The sequence below is a fragment of the Aythya marila genome, assembly GCF_965140915.1.
Source record: "Aythya marila genome assembly, chromosome: 4".
Classification (NCBI taxonomy): Eukaryota; Metazoa; Chordata; class Aves; order Anseriformes; family Anatidae; genus Aythya; species Aythya marila.
The window spans coordinates 23,548,896-23,571,070 of record NC_139045.1 but is presented as its reverse complement, the minus strand read 5'-3'; the positions used below and the strand labels follow the sequence as shown (position 1 = coordinate 23,571,070).

General features: G+C 34.3%; 1 protein-coding gene across 1 annotated transcript in view; it reads right to left on the bottom strand.

Annotated features, from left to right (window-relative positions):
* Positions 1-5,375: 5,375 nt before the first annotated feature.
* The window catches only part of VEGFC (vascular endothelial growth factor C), a 74,335-nt gene continuing 57,535 nt past the window's right edge, over positions 5,376-22,175 (bottom strand). The window contains exons 4-7 of the mRNA XM_082758771.1: positions 15,265-15,416; positions 11,348-11,457; positions 10,590-10,920; positions 5,376-6,147 (exon numbers count right to left, since the gene is read on the bottom strand). Coding sequence (XP_082614897.1) covers positions 6,033-6,147; positions 10,590-10,920; positions 11,348-11,457; positions 15,265-15,416 — 708 coding nt within the window. The 3' untranslated portion in view covers positions 5,376-6,032. The remainder of the gene's footprint in view (positions 6,148-10,589; positions 10,921-11,347; positions 11,458-15,264; positions 15,417-22,175) is intronic.

Sequence of the window (22,175 nt, the reverse complement as noted above, 5' to 3'; positions counted from 1 at the left end):
TGAAAGGGCTGTCAGTCTTATGATTCCTCCAGAGATGACAAATATGTACCTAATATGTATTTAAAAACTCATTCTCTTATTTTTGGAAATTATCTTTGATAAACACTTAATCTCTACATAAAGCATACATATGTATATTTTTTCATAGGTTGGAAATGAAAGTAAACGTTAGTCCTACATCTTCCTCTAATAGGTGTAACTGACTTGATTTTGTTTCAGAAAAAATATTTCAGCGTTGCTTCTCTGAGCTTATCTTAATTTTAGTTGAGTTTAATTCCAGATAGGCTTTCAGGCAGCATGCCTATGCATATATTTAGATTTTTATTTATTTATTATTTGAAAGCAATACAAATCCAATATGTCTTCAGTAACAGGTTATATGCTGTATTGTAAAATAAATATCTCTTAAATGGTTTATTAAAAACTGATTGGAGCAACCAAAACCAATATAGCTGTATCTACCTTGATGCTAACCCATGGACTAAGTTGAACCTGAAGTGTTCTGTGACTTGGCAGCTCTCTGCATCCAAACTACTAGTTGTGGACAGGGAGTAGGCTGGTGAAAAACACATTCTCCTTATGAAGGCAGTTTACCAATACTACCATGAACTTACCAGTACTACCTATCCCTAAAAATAGCATTACCCTTCTGGGAAGGAATCTGTGACCTCATTTCATCTCTCTTCTCTCTTCACAGTGATTATAAACACAGAGGTGGGTAATTCTGTGATAAGAAAGAGCAAAGAGCTACAGGTTTTGTGTTATGTTCCAAAAGTCACCTTACCTGCCCATAAGCCCTGGATTTTTTCCAGGCAAGTGTGAATGAGGTGAATGTAAACTCAATTTTACAAGGCCAAACTGCTGTGTTGAATGTGGCTGGGGACTGTATGAGTGCAATGTTAGACTGGAGAGAGTGTCCAGCAGTGTTCAGAATTAAAGGTGGTATTTTGTACAGCAAAGGTGATATAAATTGCCTTTTATGTTTCAACTGTAATTTGTTAGAGTGGTTTCTGTAGGTGTTAATTTTATTTGCAAGTTCGCTTTGGGAGTCTCTCAACTGCATTATCATTTTTATTATTATTTATCTTGGGCAGATGGGATTTGCAGTCTTAGAATGCGAAGTTTCAAGTCATTCACTTTCAGACTTCTTTTTGAAACTTGTTCTTTCACGTATGTATAATTAAAGTATCACTAGGCATTTAAAATGGATTAATCCACTTGTTTGGATGATTATCTAAAATATACAGTAGAAAGAGGTTTTAATGGTAATATAGAGGAAGACAATTACATTTTTAGTGGGAGATAAGACATAAAAAGCAAATGGAAGGGTTAGAGTTAACAGTGATACGTGAGAAATGCTGAAAGAGAACTTCAGATATTCTTATGGGGAGACTGAGATATGGTCCAGAAATCTAAGAGAAGTAATTTAAGTTGAAAAAGGGGGCAAAGGGGAAGAGTTCAAGGACCACGCTTAGCTGATACAAATGTAGGGAATGGATACAGATTTTGCTGAAACTCAGATGAAAGGTCAGTGTCTGTCACGAACAGATTCAGACCCCTTACCCAGGAAAAATGGCTGAAGCTAGAAAGTGTGATTTTCATTAGTGTTTTGCTGAGTAGAAAAAGGAGTAAATGGTAATACACAATTTTCAGAGATTTCCACACTGGTTTGCCAACAAATGGCAATACTCATATAAAAGAGCAAAGTATTGTGATTAATTTTTTTTTCTGGAACGTGCTGTTTTTTGTGATCCAATCCATTCCTAAGAATGGTTTCTTGATTCCTAGTTGCAGAATACAGATAAAATGTACATTTTTATAATGTTCAGTTATTGAAATGTTAGAAATTATGCTATTGTAACTTTGGTGTTTTTTACTGTTCAGATGGTTACAGATACATTACGATTATAAAAATGTATTGATTTATCTAGAGCCTTTTAATAGCTCTAGTGTAGTCTGGACTCTTTAGCCTGAATTAATTAGTTCTTTGTTCATATTTATTACATAAATAAATACCTGGTTTATATGATGTTAGCATTTTGTCACTCAGAAGGTTGTCCTGCATTCTTTCACAGAAGTTTTTATCTGAAATGGAAAAGGAAAAGAGAAAGAGAACAAAAGCATTCTTCTATGAAATACATCATCAAATATAATTGTCACTTTTTGCAATAAAGTAAAATTAATATTATAAATTGTGACTATATTATAATGACTAAATTACAAAAGTTGAAAATTCTGAGTTCATCATGTTGAAACTTTTCTACTTGAGTGCAACCTTTTTGTACCTTCAAATGATTCAGTATATATTTCAAAGAATATGTTCCATTACTCAGGCTAATCTGTTGATGCACTTACTGGCTGCATAAATTAGTCAATTCCTAGCTTTTGGCATAGCTTATTATCACTGCAGAAGATCAGAGAGAATGATGTTAAAATTCAAGGGCATTCATACTTACCATTGAGATCTGAGGACAGTAAATAAGAATATCAAAAGTAATCCTAATGCTAAGCCTTTCAAAATGAAGTACCATTTACATATTCAAGATTTATACATATTCAAGATTTTGTGCTGGTCTTTCAAATTGACTTAACAGGTTTAAGAGGTTTACTTGTTCAACACGAATTAAATGTCAGCAGACGAACACTCATACTGTAAATGTTATCTCCTTCTGTTAATAAAGGTAGAGAGGGACTGTTTTGCATAATTTATGGTCTCTATAAAGTATCATAATTGAGAGAGTGCAGGAACGGCTGTAAATTCCTGATGAAATGCAAGCATAAATCTGTTTACTATTAAACATGATTTACTGCTATTTCTCTCTTTTTTTTCCTCCTTCTCCCTGTATTTTTTTTTCTAGAAGGTGCACAGTTTTTACAAAAAATGGCACTATGAACTTTATGTTCCAGAGTTGGCATAGAATAAATTGTATCTAGGACTATCACCTGTATTTTGAGATCTTCTTTTAGGTTGTATCTTCTGTATCTTCTTTTTTTTTATATATATATATTTAATGAGTTAGAAATTAAGATGAAAATTGCAAGGGAATTATAATGAAATAACACCTCTAACTGAAAATAGTGTAAACCTATTGGCTACTCTATATGCTTGATGCACAGAACCACCTATTATGCCTCCAGTAAATTATTTTTTTCTTGCTTAAATAGAGATGACTGATTTTGTGCCTATACTGAGATAAACAATCACATTTTATCACATAGGGTGGGAAATCTGTAGGCTAATACTAATAATAGTTGTAATATATTTTCTTCTTATGCATAATGTATTTTTTTTTTAAAAAAGGAAGCTATTTTAGTGTAAAGCAGAATTGGAAAGCATGATTACCAGAAAATGCAATCAACTACTTGCATATATTATTCTACTTAACTGTGTACCTCTGAGAATGCCTGGCCAGTCTCTTGCACAGGCATAAGCCTCGTTTGTGGTAACTTTTAGAATTCAGGTCTTTGGTTTCTGTATAACTTAGTTTTACTTGGTGATTTACATTTTTTTTTTTTTTTTAATTTTTTATGTCTAAAGGTCTCTATATCTGGAAAGTTAAGAGACTGAAGAAGGTACATTCAGAAAAGTCATTTTAATCAATTGCTGCTGGTTGTAATAGTTTACCTGCCTGTTCAGTGCTGTCACTTCTAAACTGCCTAACTTCTCTTCCCCACACTGCTGGGTTTTATGATTTTGGAGTGTAGTTTTTGAGTGTAGATTGTGGTAGAAATCCAAATATCTGGTTAAGCAGAATGACTTTATTAGCTCTGTTATTTTAATGAATGCATTTCAAATTGATTAGACAATGTAAGCATTGCGCTGTTTGGTAGTTTTATTTATACAGTATTATAACATTCGCTTTTTATAATCTATGTACTTTCTGGAATGCAGTTTTGCTCTGTTGCTGCTTGTGCCCTCCTCCTTTTTAACCACAACTACATATTATTTTCTACTGACTTACTTGGCTTCTAGTCCTGGTTTCAGATTTGGTTTGTCCGTCCACCGCTACCTCTCTCCTGTATTGGACATGGGTAGATACGAGGAAACTTATTTTAGAAGCTTCACCTACATTTTGTTTTCTCAAGACTTCATTAAAGTTTGCTCCTTAATTGAAAGAAGCATAAAATATTTTAAGAAATCAAGCAGCTGGCATATATAAAAGTACATGTCTGGATCTTTACAGAATCACAGAATTGTCTAGGTTGGAAGAGACCTCAAGATCATCGAGTCCAACCTCTGACCTAAATCCAGTATTTAGTAATACTGGATGAAGTTTTGGCTATTAACCTCTTGATATTAGATTTTCATAGCCAACAATTTAGACACCTATGAGAAGTTGTGCGTGGTTGCATTAGTATAAAGCTGTATTTAGATGCTAAATTGTCAGTTCTACCTGCATTTAGTTGCTGAGGCAATATACTGATAAAGACATTTCTCAGTACATGTATGCCCAAACTTAATCCTATTTAGCTAATAAATAGTTGGTCTTTTAGAAAGAACTGTGAAGATAGCAGATGTACAATGAAAACTGTGATCTCTCAAATAACTTTGCGTCCTGCCCACTTATTAGACCTATCTCAACTCACAGTGGAAATAGTAACTAAAAATAGCCTTCACTCATTTTAAGGAGCTCTGATAGCTAAACATGCAAAAACCTAGAAAAGCAAGCCCCACTTCCAGGAAACTTTCTAAGTAATTGCTACTCAGAACCAGCACTTGGTTGAGAAGTAATTATGACAACTAAAAATATTTTTGTAGATCTAGCCATTATAGAAATCTTGCTTTTAAGATTTGATTGTTCTATTTATGCAAACCTTATTGGGTGCAGAATTTAACAACTTCCTTGGAAATTCTGAAATATTTCAATTTTGAATAGGTTGTCTGTGCACATTGCTCTTCCCATGCAAATTAAAAAACCTTACCTTTATTTATTTATTTATCTTTGGAGTTGAAGATGTTCGATTTTGCATTCTCTTTAACTAAGAGTGGTCCTGACTATTTTTTTTATGTACAGTAGATGTCAATTCATACTGGACTCATGGATGTCTTCTCATGTTCCCAGTGGAATGTAAAATGTACTATTTTCCTTCAAAGTATTTTTGCACATGCAGATTTTTGACCAAGATAACCAACTGTATGAAAGGGTAAAAGTGCAACAAAGCATTCTGAATTATTTAGTAGTATATGGCCTGTAATGTTATATAAAAAGCATAGCTGGTGTTTCTACTTTCATACTACTAACCTTCAACAGATCATGGTTTTATACTATTCTTTAGGAATGCTAACAAGAAATGAAATGAAGGGTGTATGTAGTGGAATGTGAACAGTTGCTGTTGTCCTTATCCTTGTGCAAGGTACAGGATCTCCAGTGTTTTCATTAGTTATTAGCTATATTTGCTTTGCTAGTTTCCTTCTAAAGACAAGTATATCACTGGATTATGAAACACTAAGTATAACTCCTTATATTTCATATGACATATACAACAGATTCAAGAAAATGCCCGTAGTCTTCCTCTCTTAAAAGTACTTCCTTTTAACATATTTCTCCCCATTTTTAGGACTTCAGTAACATAGCTGAATTGTAGTTCCTTTCTATAGGTAGATGATCAAACGTTCTCAGCATTATATAATACAATTTCCATTTTATTTTAAACATACTTTGCATGATATAAAAATATTGATCACAGTGAGCTTTAACAATTGTTACTGCTATAAACAGAAATGCTGCACAATGGTTTTAGTGGAAATAAATTATATAGTCATTATCTCTTTAAAAAAATCACAAGAAGGAGAACCTAGGCTGTTTGGTCATTGGCATAAAATAAGTCCTTATTGAGTTCTTTACAAAACTTGAACCCCAGTTATTTTCTACATTTGCTTTCCACATCTTCAGAAAAGCACAATGTATCTGTCTCTGAAAGCCCCACAGGGTCTCTGGTGAACATTTAATTCCAAATATTTGCAAAGTTTCTGTTGTTCTTTTGTTCTAGTGGAAAAATGTACACCAAAATAGCAAGTAGTGCTCTCTTCACTAATTCATAAGTGGTCTTTTCCAATATGTGGGTACACAGCGGCATACTTCTTCACTAAAATAAAATCCAGCATCACAGCGTTTCGTTCGAACTGTACATGGCGGTCTGTAACAACTAAAGAAACAAAAAAAGTGGGCATTAATAAAACACAATAATTTATATTAACCTGGAGTATAAATCTGTGTGCATTTACATTGCCGTTGCTCAATGGAAAGTTTTATTCCCATGAATACATATCTTTTGACTTCTGTTTGTGTTCTGGGAACCCCTTTTAATTGGCCTATTCTTCCAAGATAATTCCAAAAGACAATGGCAAGAATCATGAATGTTATGGAAAATAAATAGTTTCATTGCAAGAAATACCCATGAATTAAAGTGTTGCCGGGTTGTAACTGCAGTCTAACCTTCAGTATCACATCTTTTTTTTCTCCCTTTTAATTTTGAAAATACAGTAATATTTTTGCATTTAAATTGGCTTGTGATGAGCTTGCATACTGTATCCTGCCAGGTGGCAACCTGGAGTCCTTTCGATTGTCAAAAGTACCATTTTCCTACCCAGTACTGTTTCTTACCTTAATGCAGTGGGCATAAGAGATTTGTTTATTTTTGTTACTCTGTGACTCTGATCTTCAAAACGAGAACGTACTTTCTTCAGGCTGCAAATTCCTACACCACTCTCTGAGTTCAGTAGTGTTATATCTATCTATACCTCATATTGCATCTATCTGCATTCTAAAGTAAGGTCAGAGCCTGCATACTTCTGATAAATCTGACAGGAAAAAGAGCAGAAATAGCCTCTTTTAGATTAAAAAAAGTTCAACAAAAATAACGCACAAGTAGCTAAAAAGCAGGAAAATTTTTCGTTAACTGAAAAATAGAAGTCATACAAAGATAATATCTGTGGTTGTCCCTGAACTCCTCTTCCTTTTCCTTTTTTATTTTTTTTTATTCTTTTAAAACAAGAACCTGACCTAAAATAACCTTGCAATAACAATGCTAAATACTTTCTGGTGTATAATGAAGACAAAGTACAAGTCTGTTTTTTTTGTTTTGTTTTGTTTTCAGACACTGGCAATGAGTCAAAAGACAAAAGTATATGTTTCAAATTTCAACAGAGTTATACTTAAAACTTGTATTTAAATAATGTGTGTCTGTGAAATAGTGATATTGCTAACTTCAGTTTAAAGACATTACATTACACTATACTAAGGCAATTTCAGTATCCTTTTCCCTAGGCAATTTTTGTTTCAGGCTTGAGGGTACTCTTATTATTGTTGCAGATAAGATAGTATGTCGCATGCTTGTTTTGGATACCAAATTACCACTTTGCAATAATTTGTTTATGATATGGGGTCTGGATTACAGTTACATTAATTCAAGCTGGTTAGTTCAACCAATGAACTTGGCTATGAAGAAAGCAATAAGGAATGAGGAAGGCTGCAAACATGGCATTTATCAACTAGTCACGTCTTGTTCAGTGTTTTCAGTGTCATTAATCATAGCTTATTTCACCAGTGTGGTCTCTGTAATTAAGAGAGTAACTTTACTTTGTGCTAATCTAAGTCTTTACGTAGATACTTGAGATCAGCCTAACAGCTCAGAGGAACCTGTCAGAGCCCTACTGACCTTTTGCCCAATCACGTTTGGAAACAGTGGTAAAAGGCACGAAAATCTCATTGTCACTAGAGAGAGAGAAAGCAAGGGAGCAAGTAAACTTTACTATTATGCTTGCCAAAGGATCTAATACTCTGCAAATCAGCCAGAGGGTTCTACTGGGAAAAAGATATTCCTTAGTGATGCAATGGATGAAGCACTGAACTCTGTCTTTTTAACTTTCACGGCAGAGACAGGCAGACTACTTACTGTACTGAGTGATAGTACAGTGAAATAATAAAAAAGAAAAGATGATACACAAAGTCAAACTCCCCTATGACACACTGCACAAAATGAAAAGCAGTCATGTCGTCATTAAATATGTGGAGTCTGCTTTGTTTAGGCGTCATGCCTGCTAGTGAACTGTGGACTTCAACTCAACTTGCAGTTGAGAGATGCTATAAAGCATCTCTCCCAAGTGAGTGTCTCAGTTCTGGCAGCAGTCACACTCCAGTTACCTGCAGTCGTATCCTTGTTTGGGACACTTCAACAGAGCAAAAAATTCCCTCTGCTCTCCTCCCTCTAAAATCCTTTGCAGATAGGCACCCAGTGATCTGGCCACACCATAACTGGCCAAAATCAATTTTTAATGTAATGGTACAGAGTGAATAGTAGTACAATAATTGTAACTATATAAATGTGACTTTCTTAGGAAACTGCTGAACAACAGACTGGGTATTTCAAAGATTTAGACTGAATATTGTTTATTCAGGTATTCTATGGGCGCTCTTATGTGGCTGATGTCTGTTTTGATGAGAACAATCTGAGCATGCTGGAGTGTGCCAACAGTATGTGTAGTGTTGGGGTGAATCAGTGGCAACTTTTTATTTGTGGTCAGTGATTGTGATTTTTTGCTACCAAAAGAAAAATAAAAAATCCAATTCAGGTGTGAGATTTTGGAGAGTCTAACATCTCCAAAGATGAAACTGAAGTAAATATGCTACTTTTAATGATGGTAGCACCTTGATAGTAAGTTTTAGTGTTATTTTATTTTTCCCTCCTATCCTGTGCTTTGTAAATGGGTTTTTATCCCTGCCCTCTGGAGCATGTTCTAACATTATGTATTGTACCTAAAACACCTCTGCCTCTAAACATTTAGGTGCTTCCAAACAAGAATCTGTAACACTGCTCTCTCTCTGCACAGGGAGCTGTCTAGGACAGCTGCCTAGGTCTTAGAAATCTAATTATTAGAAATCTTATTATTAATCTTATTAGAAATCGTATTATCCTATTATTATATATTTATAATAATAATAAGCATTATTATTATAAGAAATTATTATTAATCACAAAGTTATAGAGCAGCACCTCCATTTACTTGGTCTCATAACAGGAAGGGATCTTTTTTGCGAAAGACAATGTTGTAGGTCTTTTCCTTTTTACAGAAGGTTGTGGATTGTGGACAGAGCTAAAATGCAAATAAACTACACTAAATCCTTTACAACCTAGTCCAACCTCTGACCTAACACTAACAAGTCCTCCACTAAACCATATCACTAAGCTCTACATCTAAACGTCTTTTGAAGACCTCCAGGGATGGTGACTCAACCACTTCCCTGGGCAGCCCATTCCAATGTCTAACAACCCTTTCAGTAAAGAAGTTCTTCCTAACATCCAACCTAAAAGTCCCCTGGCGCAACTTTACCCATTCCTCCTTGTCCTGTCGCCAGGCACGTGGGAGAATAGACCAAAACCCACCTCACTACAGCCTCCTTTAATGTACCTATAAAGAGCAATAAGGGCGCCCCTGAGCCTCCTTTTCTCCATCTGTTTCTTATATCATATTGTCTTTGAAAGTAAGAAAGAGATTCAAACTCTGTTATGTCAACCACAAGAGAGAAAAGCAGATAATGTTAATTATCTGCCAGTTGTTAATCTTTTTTTTTTACTCCTTTCTTCAGCACAGCTCTAATTCCTGATATTAGACATGTTGTCTTAATTAATGATAAACTAACGTGGACATAACTGTCAATTACATGTTTTATAAAAAAGCATGTGGCTTACTTTTGATAAACTACAAATTACCAGAGATATTTAAATCTCCCTATTTTCCATTTCCAATGAATGGACATTTCTGGAAGTGTTAAGAGTAATCAATACAATAGAAATAATTATGATATATTAATAAATAGAAGTGATCCTTCTCCTCCAAATAGCATAGTCTTATGTTTTAACAAATTAACTTTGCAGAAAAACTTACCTCATCAAAATTATATAAGGCAGAAATAATATTGTTTGATTCTTAAAACCTAGACATTTAAATATTTATGTATATAGACTGCTACCTCTGTTGATGTAGCAGTCATGGAAGGAAAAGCTCCTGTGATATATAAATAAATTTCAGAGTTTCTTGCCTGGCCAAATCCCATTTTAAAGGATGAATGTGTGTATATAACTGTAAAATTACATATTGTGCCTTTTCACAGAAATCACTCAGAGCTAAGAGACTTTTTGTGTACTCATAAATCTTTAGCATCAACTGAGTGAAACGAAGAATATGCAGAATTGTGGAAAATAAAACAAATGATTATATCTCCAGAACTGACTTCTGAAATCTAATTAAGAACAATTTTGTTCCTGGAAATAAAATAAGTGGTACTTTAATCTTCCTTTCTTTCTCTCTTTCTGTCTCTTTCTTTCTTTCATGTTACTTAATTTTCATCAAAAGAAAAGAGATTAAATATGAAGTACTAGTAAGAGAGAGCATAAGAAACTAAGCACGCTGTAAAATATTTATTCTGCCTAGTAGTTTCCTCTGAGATATAAAAGCTATAGAAGATAAAACTGAACCTAAGAGAGGCTTACAATTTATGGCTACAAAATGATTCAGCAAAACAGCTAATAACACAACCTCAAATTTTATACCTTAGGCACACCAAAAGAGATGAAGACTGATGTTTTACCTGCATGTCTGGTGATGGAATCTTTTTCCTTTTAAGAAGCATTTATTGGGAGATTCTATACATTCACAGATGCATTTTGCAGGATTTAGTGGCTGATGTTTGGGACAGGTCTTTTTACATACACACTGGCACTTCTCTTCATCAAATTCTTTGTTGGGTCCACAGGAAGCAGGGAGAAGTTTGTTTTTGCACATGCACTGACACGATGCTCTGTCTAATTCTTTGTGAGGTCCACAGCTTGAGGGCCGCATGCCTCCTTTGCAGACACATTGACAGGTTTCTTCATCCAGCTCTTTGTTTGGTCCACAAATATGGAATCCATCAGATGTGTCTGGAAATACAACAAAGAAGTTACACAAGTATCAGAATTTTGTTTCATCCTATTCCCATATTTTTAAGTGCAGAAATGATAGTAAATTCTTACCTTTCAAGGTGTCTGGAGAAGAAACAAAAATCAGAAGACAGGCAACATTATGTAATACCATTAATAAAGAAAAAATTTATTTAGGCTGCCTAGAGAAGTTGTGGATGCCCCAACCCTGGAGGTGTTCAAGGCCAGACTGGATGGGGCCCTAGGCAACCTGACCTAGTGTGTGGCATCCTGGCTTATGGCAGGGGGATTGAAAGTAGATGGTCTTTAAGGTCTCTTTCCAACCCAAGCCATTCTATGATTTAATTCTCAACTCTTAATTTCTTTACCTTCTTTAGGTAAGTCAAACAATGGAACTACATTTAATCTGCTAAGCAAAACTACCTACCAGAATCGCCAAGGTGAGAAGAGAAACCAAAATCATGCTGTGCCAAACATCTGCAAATTTGATTATTCCAGACATGATTTTTTGGACAGGTCTTGTTTGCCACGTGACACCTATAGAATGAAATATACAGTTGGTTTATTGCCATATGAAATCAAGAAGAAATTGTTTTTAGGTGCTGATTGCATTTTTCCCTCCATTACAAAATGCCTTTCAAAGGTTCATTCATGATCTTGTTTTTAACTCCTATCAAAGTCTGCTACTAGTTAAGGTTCCCCCAAGTAGGGGAATCTTTAACCATTTGCTGAAGATACCTTCTTACATTTCAATTTTTAGCTTTAACTTCTAGAAACTGATACTTGTACTTTCTAACCCTTGAATGGAAGCCTTATATATAAAATAGAGCAGTATAAAAAGTGTTTGCATGTCAAATACCACATAGGTGGCAACTGGAATAATTTTTTATGTTGCTTTTTAGCAGGACATGATGACAGTTGATAACAGTTTCTGAATCAACGGTGTAGACCAAACTCAATTTTCTAAAATGTAACCAGATTCTCTTCCCCTTTATATGATCGTTGTGTGTCATTAACTGATTATTTCTCATCAGCCTCTCAAATCTCGGCCAGTTTTCTTGACTCTGAAGATTTGGACCTCAGCAGTGATGAAGTTACTTTAGAAATGAAAGAAAATACACAATTTAACAGTTTAGTGCTTTGTACCTGCTGGAGTTTTGTAGCCAACATAGTGGTGCCAAAGAAAGCAAAAAAATCCTAACAGTAGCTAATCTCTTTACAGGATGTGAAACAGCTAGTAGGTCCACCACATGAGAATATTTATATGTATTATCTGATCTTCCTTATTTGCAATTTCTTTATCACCACAGACGCCCATTACAACTTTTAACGAGTCATGCCTAACTTCACCCATCCAGGCTGTGTCGTTAATTCATTGTGTCTAGAATATTTCTAAAATTCTCATGTGTTAAGACAGCTCATACATTACCCATTTTAGGCACTTTCTCATTTCCCTGAGAGCAGCAGCATTACTCACACATTCAAAAATGCAGGTGCTAGGACATTCTTCCTTGATTATCATTCAACCACATTAAACAACTCTTTGCTTCTAGTTCAACATCACCCTGTAACACCTCCTGTTTTATCAAGCTGGTGTTTTCTGATTTCATTCCGCTAATGATCTCATTCTTGCTCCTTCACTTGGCATATATGCCTTTTTGCCTGTCTCCTGTTGCAGCTTGAGAATGTACAGGCATGTAATTATATTCTGTTAACCCCCCCGCCCCAAATCACACCTGGAGCAGAGAAGGCAATTGTCAGAAGGGTGACACTGTGTGAAAACACCAAGAACACATGAACCATAATAAGACGATGCCGATATGAAAACTAAGAACTTGAAGAAAACCATATGTATTTCAACATCAAGATTGGAAACAACTAGCAAAAAACCCTGCAACTACTTTCCTTAGAAATTCTTTGGCTGCTGGGACAGAAAATTACTGGGGGACATGGCTCAAATTTTAAAATCTTATTATAACTTTTTTGGAAAGTTAAGAAGGCTTAAAAATCAGAGGAAAAAAACTTTGAAAAAAAAAATCATTACCTTCTTTCCTAACCATTATCAACTCAAAATAAAATAAAACAAAATATAACAATAAAATAAAAAAGCATGCTAAGTCATTACCTGTCATTGTCAAGACAGATGACGCACAGGAGGGAGAAACATTTAATGTGTACAGCATGCACACAAACCACATCTAAAATACGCCTGTCAGCTCTGTAAGTACCTATTTACACTACCATGGAAAAAAAATGGTCATCATAGAGACTTGAATCTGAATGATATATATATTAAAGACCATGCCCTCCCCTCCTGCTCCACTTCCTGCCCCTCCAAAATCACCAAGCTCCTAAAATAAAGTAACAATTTTCTAACTGAGTTGCACATCTTGATGAAATTCTATACAGACAGAGAAGGGTACAGATTAAGATGCCATTAATCCAGAAGGTATTCGGAAACATTGGTTAGCATGAACTGACATGCCTCAGCCCCATAGGTATGTAGTGCTAGCTACTACTTATTAAAATGAAATAAACAGAACAAAGTGGGAGAACAGGCAAAGACCTGGACCTTAATTCGCATGATAACGTTGTGCAGAAAATATATTTTATACAAAAAAGAGCAACTATTTATATTATGTCTTACAAGTTATTTTCCTCTTTCTAACATGTGCATCATGGCATAGTCCAGCCTTCAATTCCTACTAGATGCCAAGTTTACTACCCTAAAACCAGAATTTACACTCTTAGGCTTTTCTTTCCATTAATACATATGCATATTATTATTGTACTTCTGTTAAAATGAGAGGTGCAGAAATACATGTACACTTGCAGATCTACCACTGTGACAAGAATGTAAATTAAAAACAACACCAACAAAACACAAAAAACAGTGGGATTCTGAAAAGAATCCAGGCACTCATCAGCAACATGTAAATGGCTTTAAGTTTAAAAGCAATGATTTATAAAATGAAAATACGAAAAACAAACAAAAACAAAACACAAAAAACAATGAGCCTGAGTGCCTCAAGATTCTGGAAATGAAAGTAAAGATAATATTTAACAGTAGGCAAGGCCTGTGTGTGCTCTACTACTACAGAATGCTACTATATATTGTGTTCTACTACAGCATACTACTGCAGGACAGTCAGCTGGCCAAAGTCTGGTATGTCCATGCTTACTTCCCTTTAAATATAGGTAGCTCTTTCATGCACAGAATAAACTCCTGTAATAGTAATTATAATTGTTCTTAGATACTGAGAAGCTGCCAACAGTCAGCATAATTTGTCTTCATTATTGACTCTCAGATTTTGACTTTTTACAATCCATTAATTATGCAATCAAACTATAAATAGATTTATTCCCTAGTATTTTTCTAATCCACTGTTTATGATCCACGTTTTGATAAAAACATTGAACATTCACATTTTAACTGAATGAACAAATGAAAAGAGAAAGACCTAGCTTGCTTCTATGGGTGTTTTAAACTATTCGCTCATCTTATTAAAAATGTATATAATTGATTCCAGTTTAGGTTTTAGTCATTCATCGTCTATAATGCAACTGGTAGCCTGTTAGGTATTTTTGTCCTACTAAATATGTATGCACCATGAAATCACCACTCAGTCCTGTGAATTAATGGTAGTAAGTTCTTCAAGTGTTTTAATGACAATTACTTCAGTGCTAATACTTTTGTGAGTTTTTCCTTTCAAAATCACCAAGCCTATGAACTACTCAAACAAATCGATACGTCAGTTTGTCAGTTTTGTGGACTGCTTACCCTTCCCGCTCTATTTTGTTTTCACTTCTGGCATATGAAAATGTCCAAAAAGATTTTTAGTCAAAGATTCCCTAAGGACAGGAGTTTTCTTTTAACAGCTTTTAAAAAAATATTATTATTAATATTATTATATTAACAGTAAAATACAGCTTGAGGGAGACATACTACCTGTTCCTTATTTCTAAAGTCAGTATTTTTTGATAGCTTTCTTTTCTTAGTGTTATTCTTTTTTAAGAAGTTGATTTTTTTTTTTTCCCCTTAGCTACATTTTTGCTCCTCCGTGGGGGAAAACAAACCAACCAACCATTATAATTTTTTTTTTTCTTCACTTTTTATTAGTGACCTATTCCCAGTTTACCCACTGGGTAGAAAGGTACTGTGTTAATTGCTTTAGTAATGTTCTTTCCATGTAAACCACCATTAGCTCCTTTGCAAAATGTATTCTGCTATTACTGATGTATACAAGGTCACCTATCTTAACTGTGAAAGCTTCCAGCAATATTTTAAATTTAATTACATATGCTTGCTCGTAAGGCGAAAGGAAAGACAAGTCTCATACTTACTGGGTTTGTGTTGCTGGCAAGGAACGTCTTATGATAGAATGAACTTGTCTGTAAACATCCAACTTAGACATGCATCGGCAGGACGTGTGATTGGCAAAACTGACGGTTACAGGTTTGGGGCCATGAGAAAGAGGCACTGTAATTTCAAACAACTACAGAAGGGAAAGCAAAGAGAATAAAAGAACTTTTTTATAGACCAGTAACAGTACAACTGAAGATATAATGACATAGACAAAACGCCATAGGGAATTTAAGCTTCGGTTTTTGTTCTCCACTATCATTCAGTTCAATATTCAATGATACTGCTAAATAATTGCTAAGTTAAAAAAAAATGAATACAGTATCTATGTCATAACAGTTAACATTTTTAGTGTTAAGTCCTGTTATATGCCAGTTTGCTTACTATGACATTCAAATCAAAGATGTTAAAAGATGAAAATTTATGAAGAACTCATTCTTCTAGAGGAAATTACTTCAAATTGGCAGCCTTTTTAATATCCAAAACATAGTATTTGAAAGACTCTTCAAAAATTTGGAAAACAATAATAATTTAAAAAGGGGATCAGCTACGACATAATACATCCGTTGAAAAATTACAAAGCTTGTATAAAACAGCAACATACTGAATTTAGATCAAAACATTTTCATATAAGTGAGTTTTGAGATACACATACCATATTTTTGACTTTCTAGTATTTATATCAGTGAAAATTATATGGTCACCCTAACAGAATGCATCTTGTACATTTCCAGAATATTAAGAAATGATATATTTTAATGAAATATTAATGTATGCAAATGAACAAAAGCCTAATTTTAGTGGGAACCGTAATTAAATGAGTCAAATAAGATAACTTCAGTGATGCCTTGTGGAAAAACTCAACATGGGATAACAGAAAACCACCCAGGTCATCTAATTTTAAGAAATTAAGAAAATTTCAAAACTAAAATCTCAATAGTTTACCGAAAAGTTAGGACAAATACTTTAGGTCAAAGTCTTAAAAGCTATTTTTGGTGGTATTTTTAATACAATAGCACACTGTTGCCTTTTAGGTGTGCAGTCACATTTCCAAATGCATTTAAGAATATTTCTGAATAGTCTGGGGCCTTCAAAATATGGTCATTAGTTATTTTTCCAGTTTCAGTTGATAATTAATTTTTAGCTGGAATCTGCAATGTGTTTTTATAATATATTTTATGCTTTTTTTTTTCTTTACAGTCAGTAACTTTATAGTATGGCATATAGGAAGCTTGCAAATGTGATTTAAACACTGATCATTTTAAATTACTCAAGATGCAAAGTACATCTTCAGGATGTCTTGAACACAAAATCTTACAAAGGAGTACACAAGTGAGCCTGGGTGCTAATAAGCCTGCAGGTACAGCTGTATGGGGTGTATTCACCAAGGACCCTCAAGGTAAAGGGGTCTTGAGGTAAAGGACCCTCAAGGTACAGCCCACAATAAAGTTCATATCATTGCCATACCTAAATTAGGCAACTTAAACCTAAACTTTGTGAAGGGCTTTCAACTCTGACAAATATCTATTTTACAAAATGAATTTTGGAAGCATTGAGTGACTGTATCTTTAAAAAAGTTTAATGTTGTGAGTGTCATCATAAAAGAACTGAGTTGGCAGAAGTACTATATTTGTATCTTATTCTGTTTCAGAATATTATAATGCTATTAGCTTTCCTGCAAGAAGTACTAAATCCTTTATATTATTATTTTTTTATTTTTTATTTTTCCCAATAGAATCTAAAAATGCAAAATGATATATCTTTGCTTCTGTACAAGGAAAAAACAAACAGAAAATAGTTTCCTGCATCTTCCATGTACTGATGGAAAAAAGCTCTCCATTTATGGAGCTACCATGGGAAGAGTTTATCTTGACAAAGAGGCTTCTCAACAAAGAATATTAACATTTGGATTCCTGTTCCCGTTGCAAAATAAATAACCCTTATTAAATTTTGGGGTCATTATAAAGGCACAAGTCCACTCCTAGTTTAAAGTTTGGTACTAATAAAATGAATGCAAAATCAGTGTCTGCCTCTCTTAAACATAACTATCACCAGGCAAACTTCCAGGTTTTTCACTAAGTTCGATATAGATTTCTGGAAAGAGAAATTTTATCAACTTTTTATTATTCTTATAATCCTTGTTGGCTTACAAATCAGTATTGGCTCCTTTACCCTCATCTGTTATAAAAGTTTTTAAATTAATCACAAAAGGCATTCTCACCAATGTCTCATCCAAAGAGAGCAATAATCACAACACAGTCTTTTCATACTAATATTTTTTATATGAAAATAAATTTATGTACCTATTTATTTCTCTTAAAAATATCCATCTATTTGAAGACCATCATAGGTTTGGAATTAACACACACACAAAGAAATCGGAGGAGAGTGTAAAGACAGAAAGGACCACATTTATGATAAATAGCTTTCACTTCTATATACAGTACACATTTGAGAAAATACATGCTGAGGTTTTTGGCTATCTGTTTTTTAAATCCTGATCTCTAAAGAGATGGCAAAAGTCAAAGTCACCTACGTATGCAAGAATTCCATTTTATATACTTTTTTAAACAATTTGTGCTTTTGGAAGGACAGTACAGCCATTAAGGCCTCTTTAAAAAAAGGGCATCTAAGAACTTATAGAAGCAAAGGACTTTATAATGCATTAAATATCTTGTAAAAAAGATTTTTAGTGCATATATGAACTGAAGGGCAGATCAAACACTAGGGCTGGACAAAGAATATACACTTAATCACACTATTACACATATAAAGAGAATCTTCTGCTTTCTCTGTTCTCCTATGACAACATGAATTTGCTTTTTCAAAGCTGAAGTAAAAATCCACTAAAAACCACTAGTTCTAGGGAGAAGTAATAAAATTTAGCAGCTGAAGATAAACATGATTCTTTGCATGGACCAAACTACAGCTTCTTGAAAAAAGAGCATGGTCTGTTCTTCCTTTGCTCTAGGAATACATCAGTCTGCCATGCTGTGAAGTGTAACAGACTCCAGACCACTGGAGATGGCAGTGTAGGACCACTGCTACAATCCCCAAGCACCTGTTGGGCTTCTGGAGTACACTATGAGAAATTTCATTAAAAATTCTAAGACTTCCCAATTGTGAGCTGAAAAGAGGGTGGGCATGAATTTTCTTCATCTACATTTATCCTTCCATTTAAACTGTGAAAGGTATCAGTTTAGATGTGAATATTGCTAACAACTATTACCATTCAGTAGTACAATACAAAGTACCCTACTTCAGCAATGGAAAGGTAAACTAGTTTCCCTATTCTCATAGAATAACCTTCAATTTGTTAAATAAAATTCTGTTAACAGCATATTTTACATCACCCGCTTGCAGCTACTGCTTACAAATAAAGCCAATAACCCAAACTCACCTATTTATGTTAGAGATTATAACACATTATATTTAGTATTATATTTATGGGCCTCACTTTCAGAAAGTGCTGAAGATGATACATGGACTAGCATTTTGAAAAAAAAAAAATCCTTAATGGAAATGATAAAGGATTGGAATTATTGATTTGTTCTTCCTTCATATTTTAGCATGTCTGCACATGCTATTAGGATACTATATTCTGATGCATTCTGGAAAAGGAGATATTTATTCTTCTCTTCTGATAATGCAAAATATATCAAGAAGGGATTTCACAAGAAATACATTATTGAAAAGTAATCTGCTACAGAAAATGTATTATATAACTCCGAATAATTCTGCTTAAATAATCTCTGGCATTTTGAAATAGGATCCATTCTAAAAAAAAATGCATTGCTCTCAACTGATAGCAGCATCTCTAAATCCAATTAAGTTATTTAAGTGAAAGTGAATATACATACACAGAGTTTGAATTATTATGTCAATAAATCACTTCAAGTTAGGTAAAATCTGACCTTCTGTAATGCTTTCTGGTTTTGTTAATATCTCTAATTTATTTCTTCCTAATCTTCTTCATCCAATAGAGCAATATGTTTAAACAGCTGTTGTCAACTACAGGGCATATTTAACAATACTTAACAGCCAAATGTCAATATCCAGGAAGGACTGTTGTATAAGAAATGTACCACAGCATCTGAGCAGGATGCTGGTTCTTGACTGTCTTCTTTGCTGGCACCATTGCTGGGTGTCTACTGTTGCTGTGGGTACCTCCTCTCAAGAGAGCAGATGGTTAATATTTCTGTCTGACTGCCCCATTCAGTAGAGGATTGGTTTCACTGTATTCTTAAAGGCCCAAATCTGCCCTTCCTTCTCAGCTTCAAATGATAGTAAAAATCAGGCTAATTCATGCTACAGACAATAAGGGGAAAGACATTTCCACCAGGTCAGTTCTTCAGGGGCTGTTGCATAAAGACAGATACTCAGGATGAAAGGCTGCAAAGAATGAGCTTCAATCTCCTGAAGAACATGAAATCTGATGGTAGGAGGTATTAGGGTAGTTGTTTTTTTTCAAGGTGGAGAGCTTTTATGGCTCAAAGTTTTGAGAAAAATCTGAATAATTATAGTACATTTAACAGCAAATTAAAGTACGTGCAATGAGTATTACTAGAGTTAGAGGCAAATACTCAAAATTTAAAAGAAAAAATTAGACTCAACTTTCCCATGCTGTTCTGTATTTACATGCTACCAACACTACATTAAGGTCAGGAAACCAATGGAAAACAACCATTGGTTGTGATATATGTGATATATGTGAAATATGTGATATATGTGAAATATGTGATAACTAAAGAGTATTACATATATATATATATATATATATAATGTTATATATATATATATATATAACAACATTAAAAAAATAATTACAGTTAAAGCTCTGTTCCAGCCTCTTCCACGTGAGCTAATACTCAGCATATATATTAATAATCATAATCAGCATATATAATAATAATCAGCATATATAAATATATATATGTATATACTGTATATATCAGTATATCACAAATACTAATGGAATCTTGACACAATGGAAGAAGAGCTATAAAACATACAGAGTTAATGCATTTCACAGGAACTGAGCACATTCCATTCAGCCAGTCTAAGGCTGTTTTGCAACAGACAACTAGCCTGCAGGTCTTCCAGTCTTTCTCACCCCTCCCAGTATTCCTCTACAAAGCACTGTGTTCAGCCCTTGTTTCCTTAGGTCTACACCCAATATGATTCTCCATGCCAGCCTCCCCTCACTTCATCCCAAACATAGCTTTTCTTTCAGCCAGCCAGCCAGCAAAGCTCAGTGCCCTTCCCTGGTTTTGGTCTCCTTAACATAATTCTTAGCATACGCAAATCTTGTCCCAGCTCCTTCTGAATCAGCCAGGTTCCATCCCTCCCACCATGATAAAGATAGATGTATTAATGACTGGTTCTCCCTAAAAAAATATGATTTAGGTGTCTATATCTGAAACTGCATAGTTGTTCAACTCAAAGTTATGAAGTGCTCTAGTCACAAATAATTCCAACTCTCCAGTTTCATGCCTTTCCTAGGTCTTAAAAAAAAAAATAAAAAAAAAATGTATTTTTTCAGGCTTAAGAGCATGCAGATTGTCCTGAAGATAACAAAACACATCTTCCTACTACAAATTAACAAGCGTCATATACTTTGCCTAAAGCCAGGAAACATTACAACTTTTTCAGAGAAAACAAAATAATCTAATTTTATTTTGTTGGCCCCTTTAATTATCTTTAAGTTTCATTTTATGCTGACACCTCAACTACAAGAAGGACATCGAGGTGCTGGAGTGTGTCCAAAGAAGGGCAATGAAGCTGGTGAAGGTGAAGGATCTAGAAAACAGGTTCTATGAGTACTTTACAACTACCTTAAAGGAGGTTGTAGCGAGGTGGGGAATCAGGCTCTTCTTCCAAACACCAAGTGATGAGGGAAAATGGCCTCAAGTTGCATTAGGGGAGGTTTGGGTTGGATATTAGGGAAATTTCTTTACTGAAAGAGTTGTGCCGCAATGGAATAGGCTGCCCAGGGATGCAGTTCAGTTACCTTACCTCGAGATCTTCAAGAAAAGTGTATATGTACAACATAGCAGCATGGTTTAGCGGTGGACTTTAGTACTAGGTTAAAGGTTGGACTGGATGATCTTTGAGGTCTTTTCCAACCAGAATGATTCTACGATTCTCTCTCATTCTGGTCTAAGAAGCAGCAGAATCACCACTTTTGCTGAAGTTTTAAAGCAAAAACCAAGAAAGTAAAAACAACGCATCAAGTGTCTGGCACAGACAACATCACCTATTATTAAAGAATAGCAAAGTTAGGCTGAGAATGAAAATAGAGTAATTACCTAATGAGGTAATTTACCCAATGGGGTAAACTGGGTACTCCTAACACTAGGCTGCTTAAACTATATTTGTTTACCATTGAACATGATAGTGTGTGACTCTGATGTTTTTTTCCTTTTTTTTTTTTTGTGTCACAAAAAGATCGAAGAGCCTCGCACAGTAAATTGCAAGAAGATCATCCACTTTTGAGTAAAAACTATAGTGTTATTAAAGCAAGAATTTTGTGCCAAAATCATTGCAGTAATTGATACTATGTGGATTTTCAAAAAGCTTTGGTTGCAGGGCTTTTTTTTTTTTAAGAATACATATATTCTGTAGTTTCTACTGACCATTATCGAGATGACTTGATATTCTTTCTCCTTGTACAGAACATACATACTGAATAGAAAAAATATTTCCTATATTTAAAATGAGAGATTTGTATTTCCTTTCCATCACAACTTTTTCCATGCCTATAGTATAAGAAAATGTGATTTAATTATTGATCAACAACACATGTTAAGTTATCATCAAATCTCATGTATCTGCTAAATATACTCTAGATCTTAAAGCTGATTCTTCTTCAGGTACCATCTTTTTTTTATCA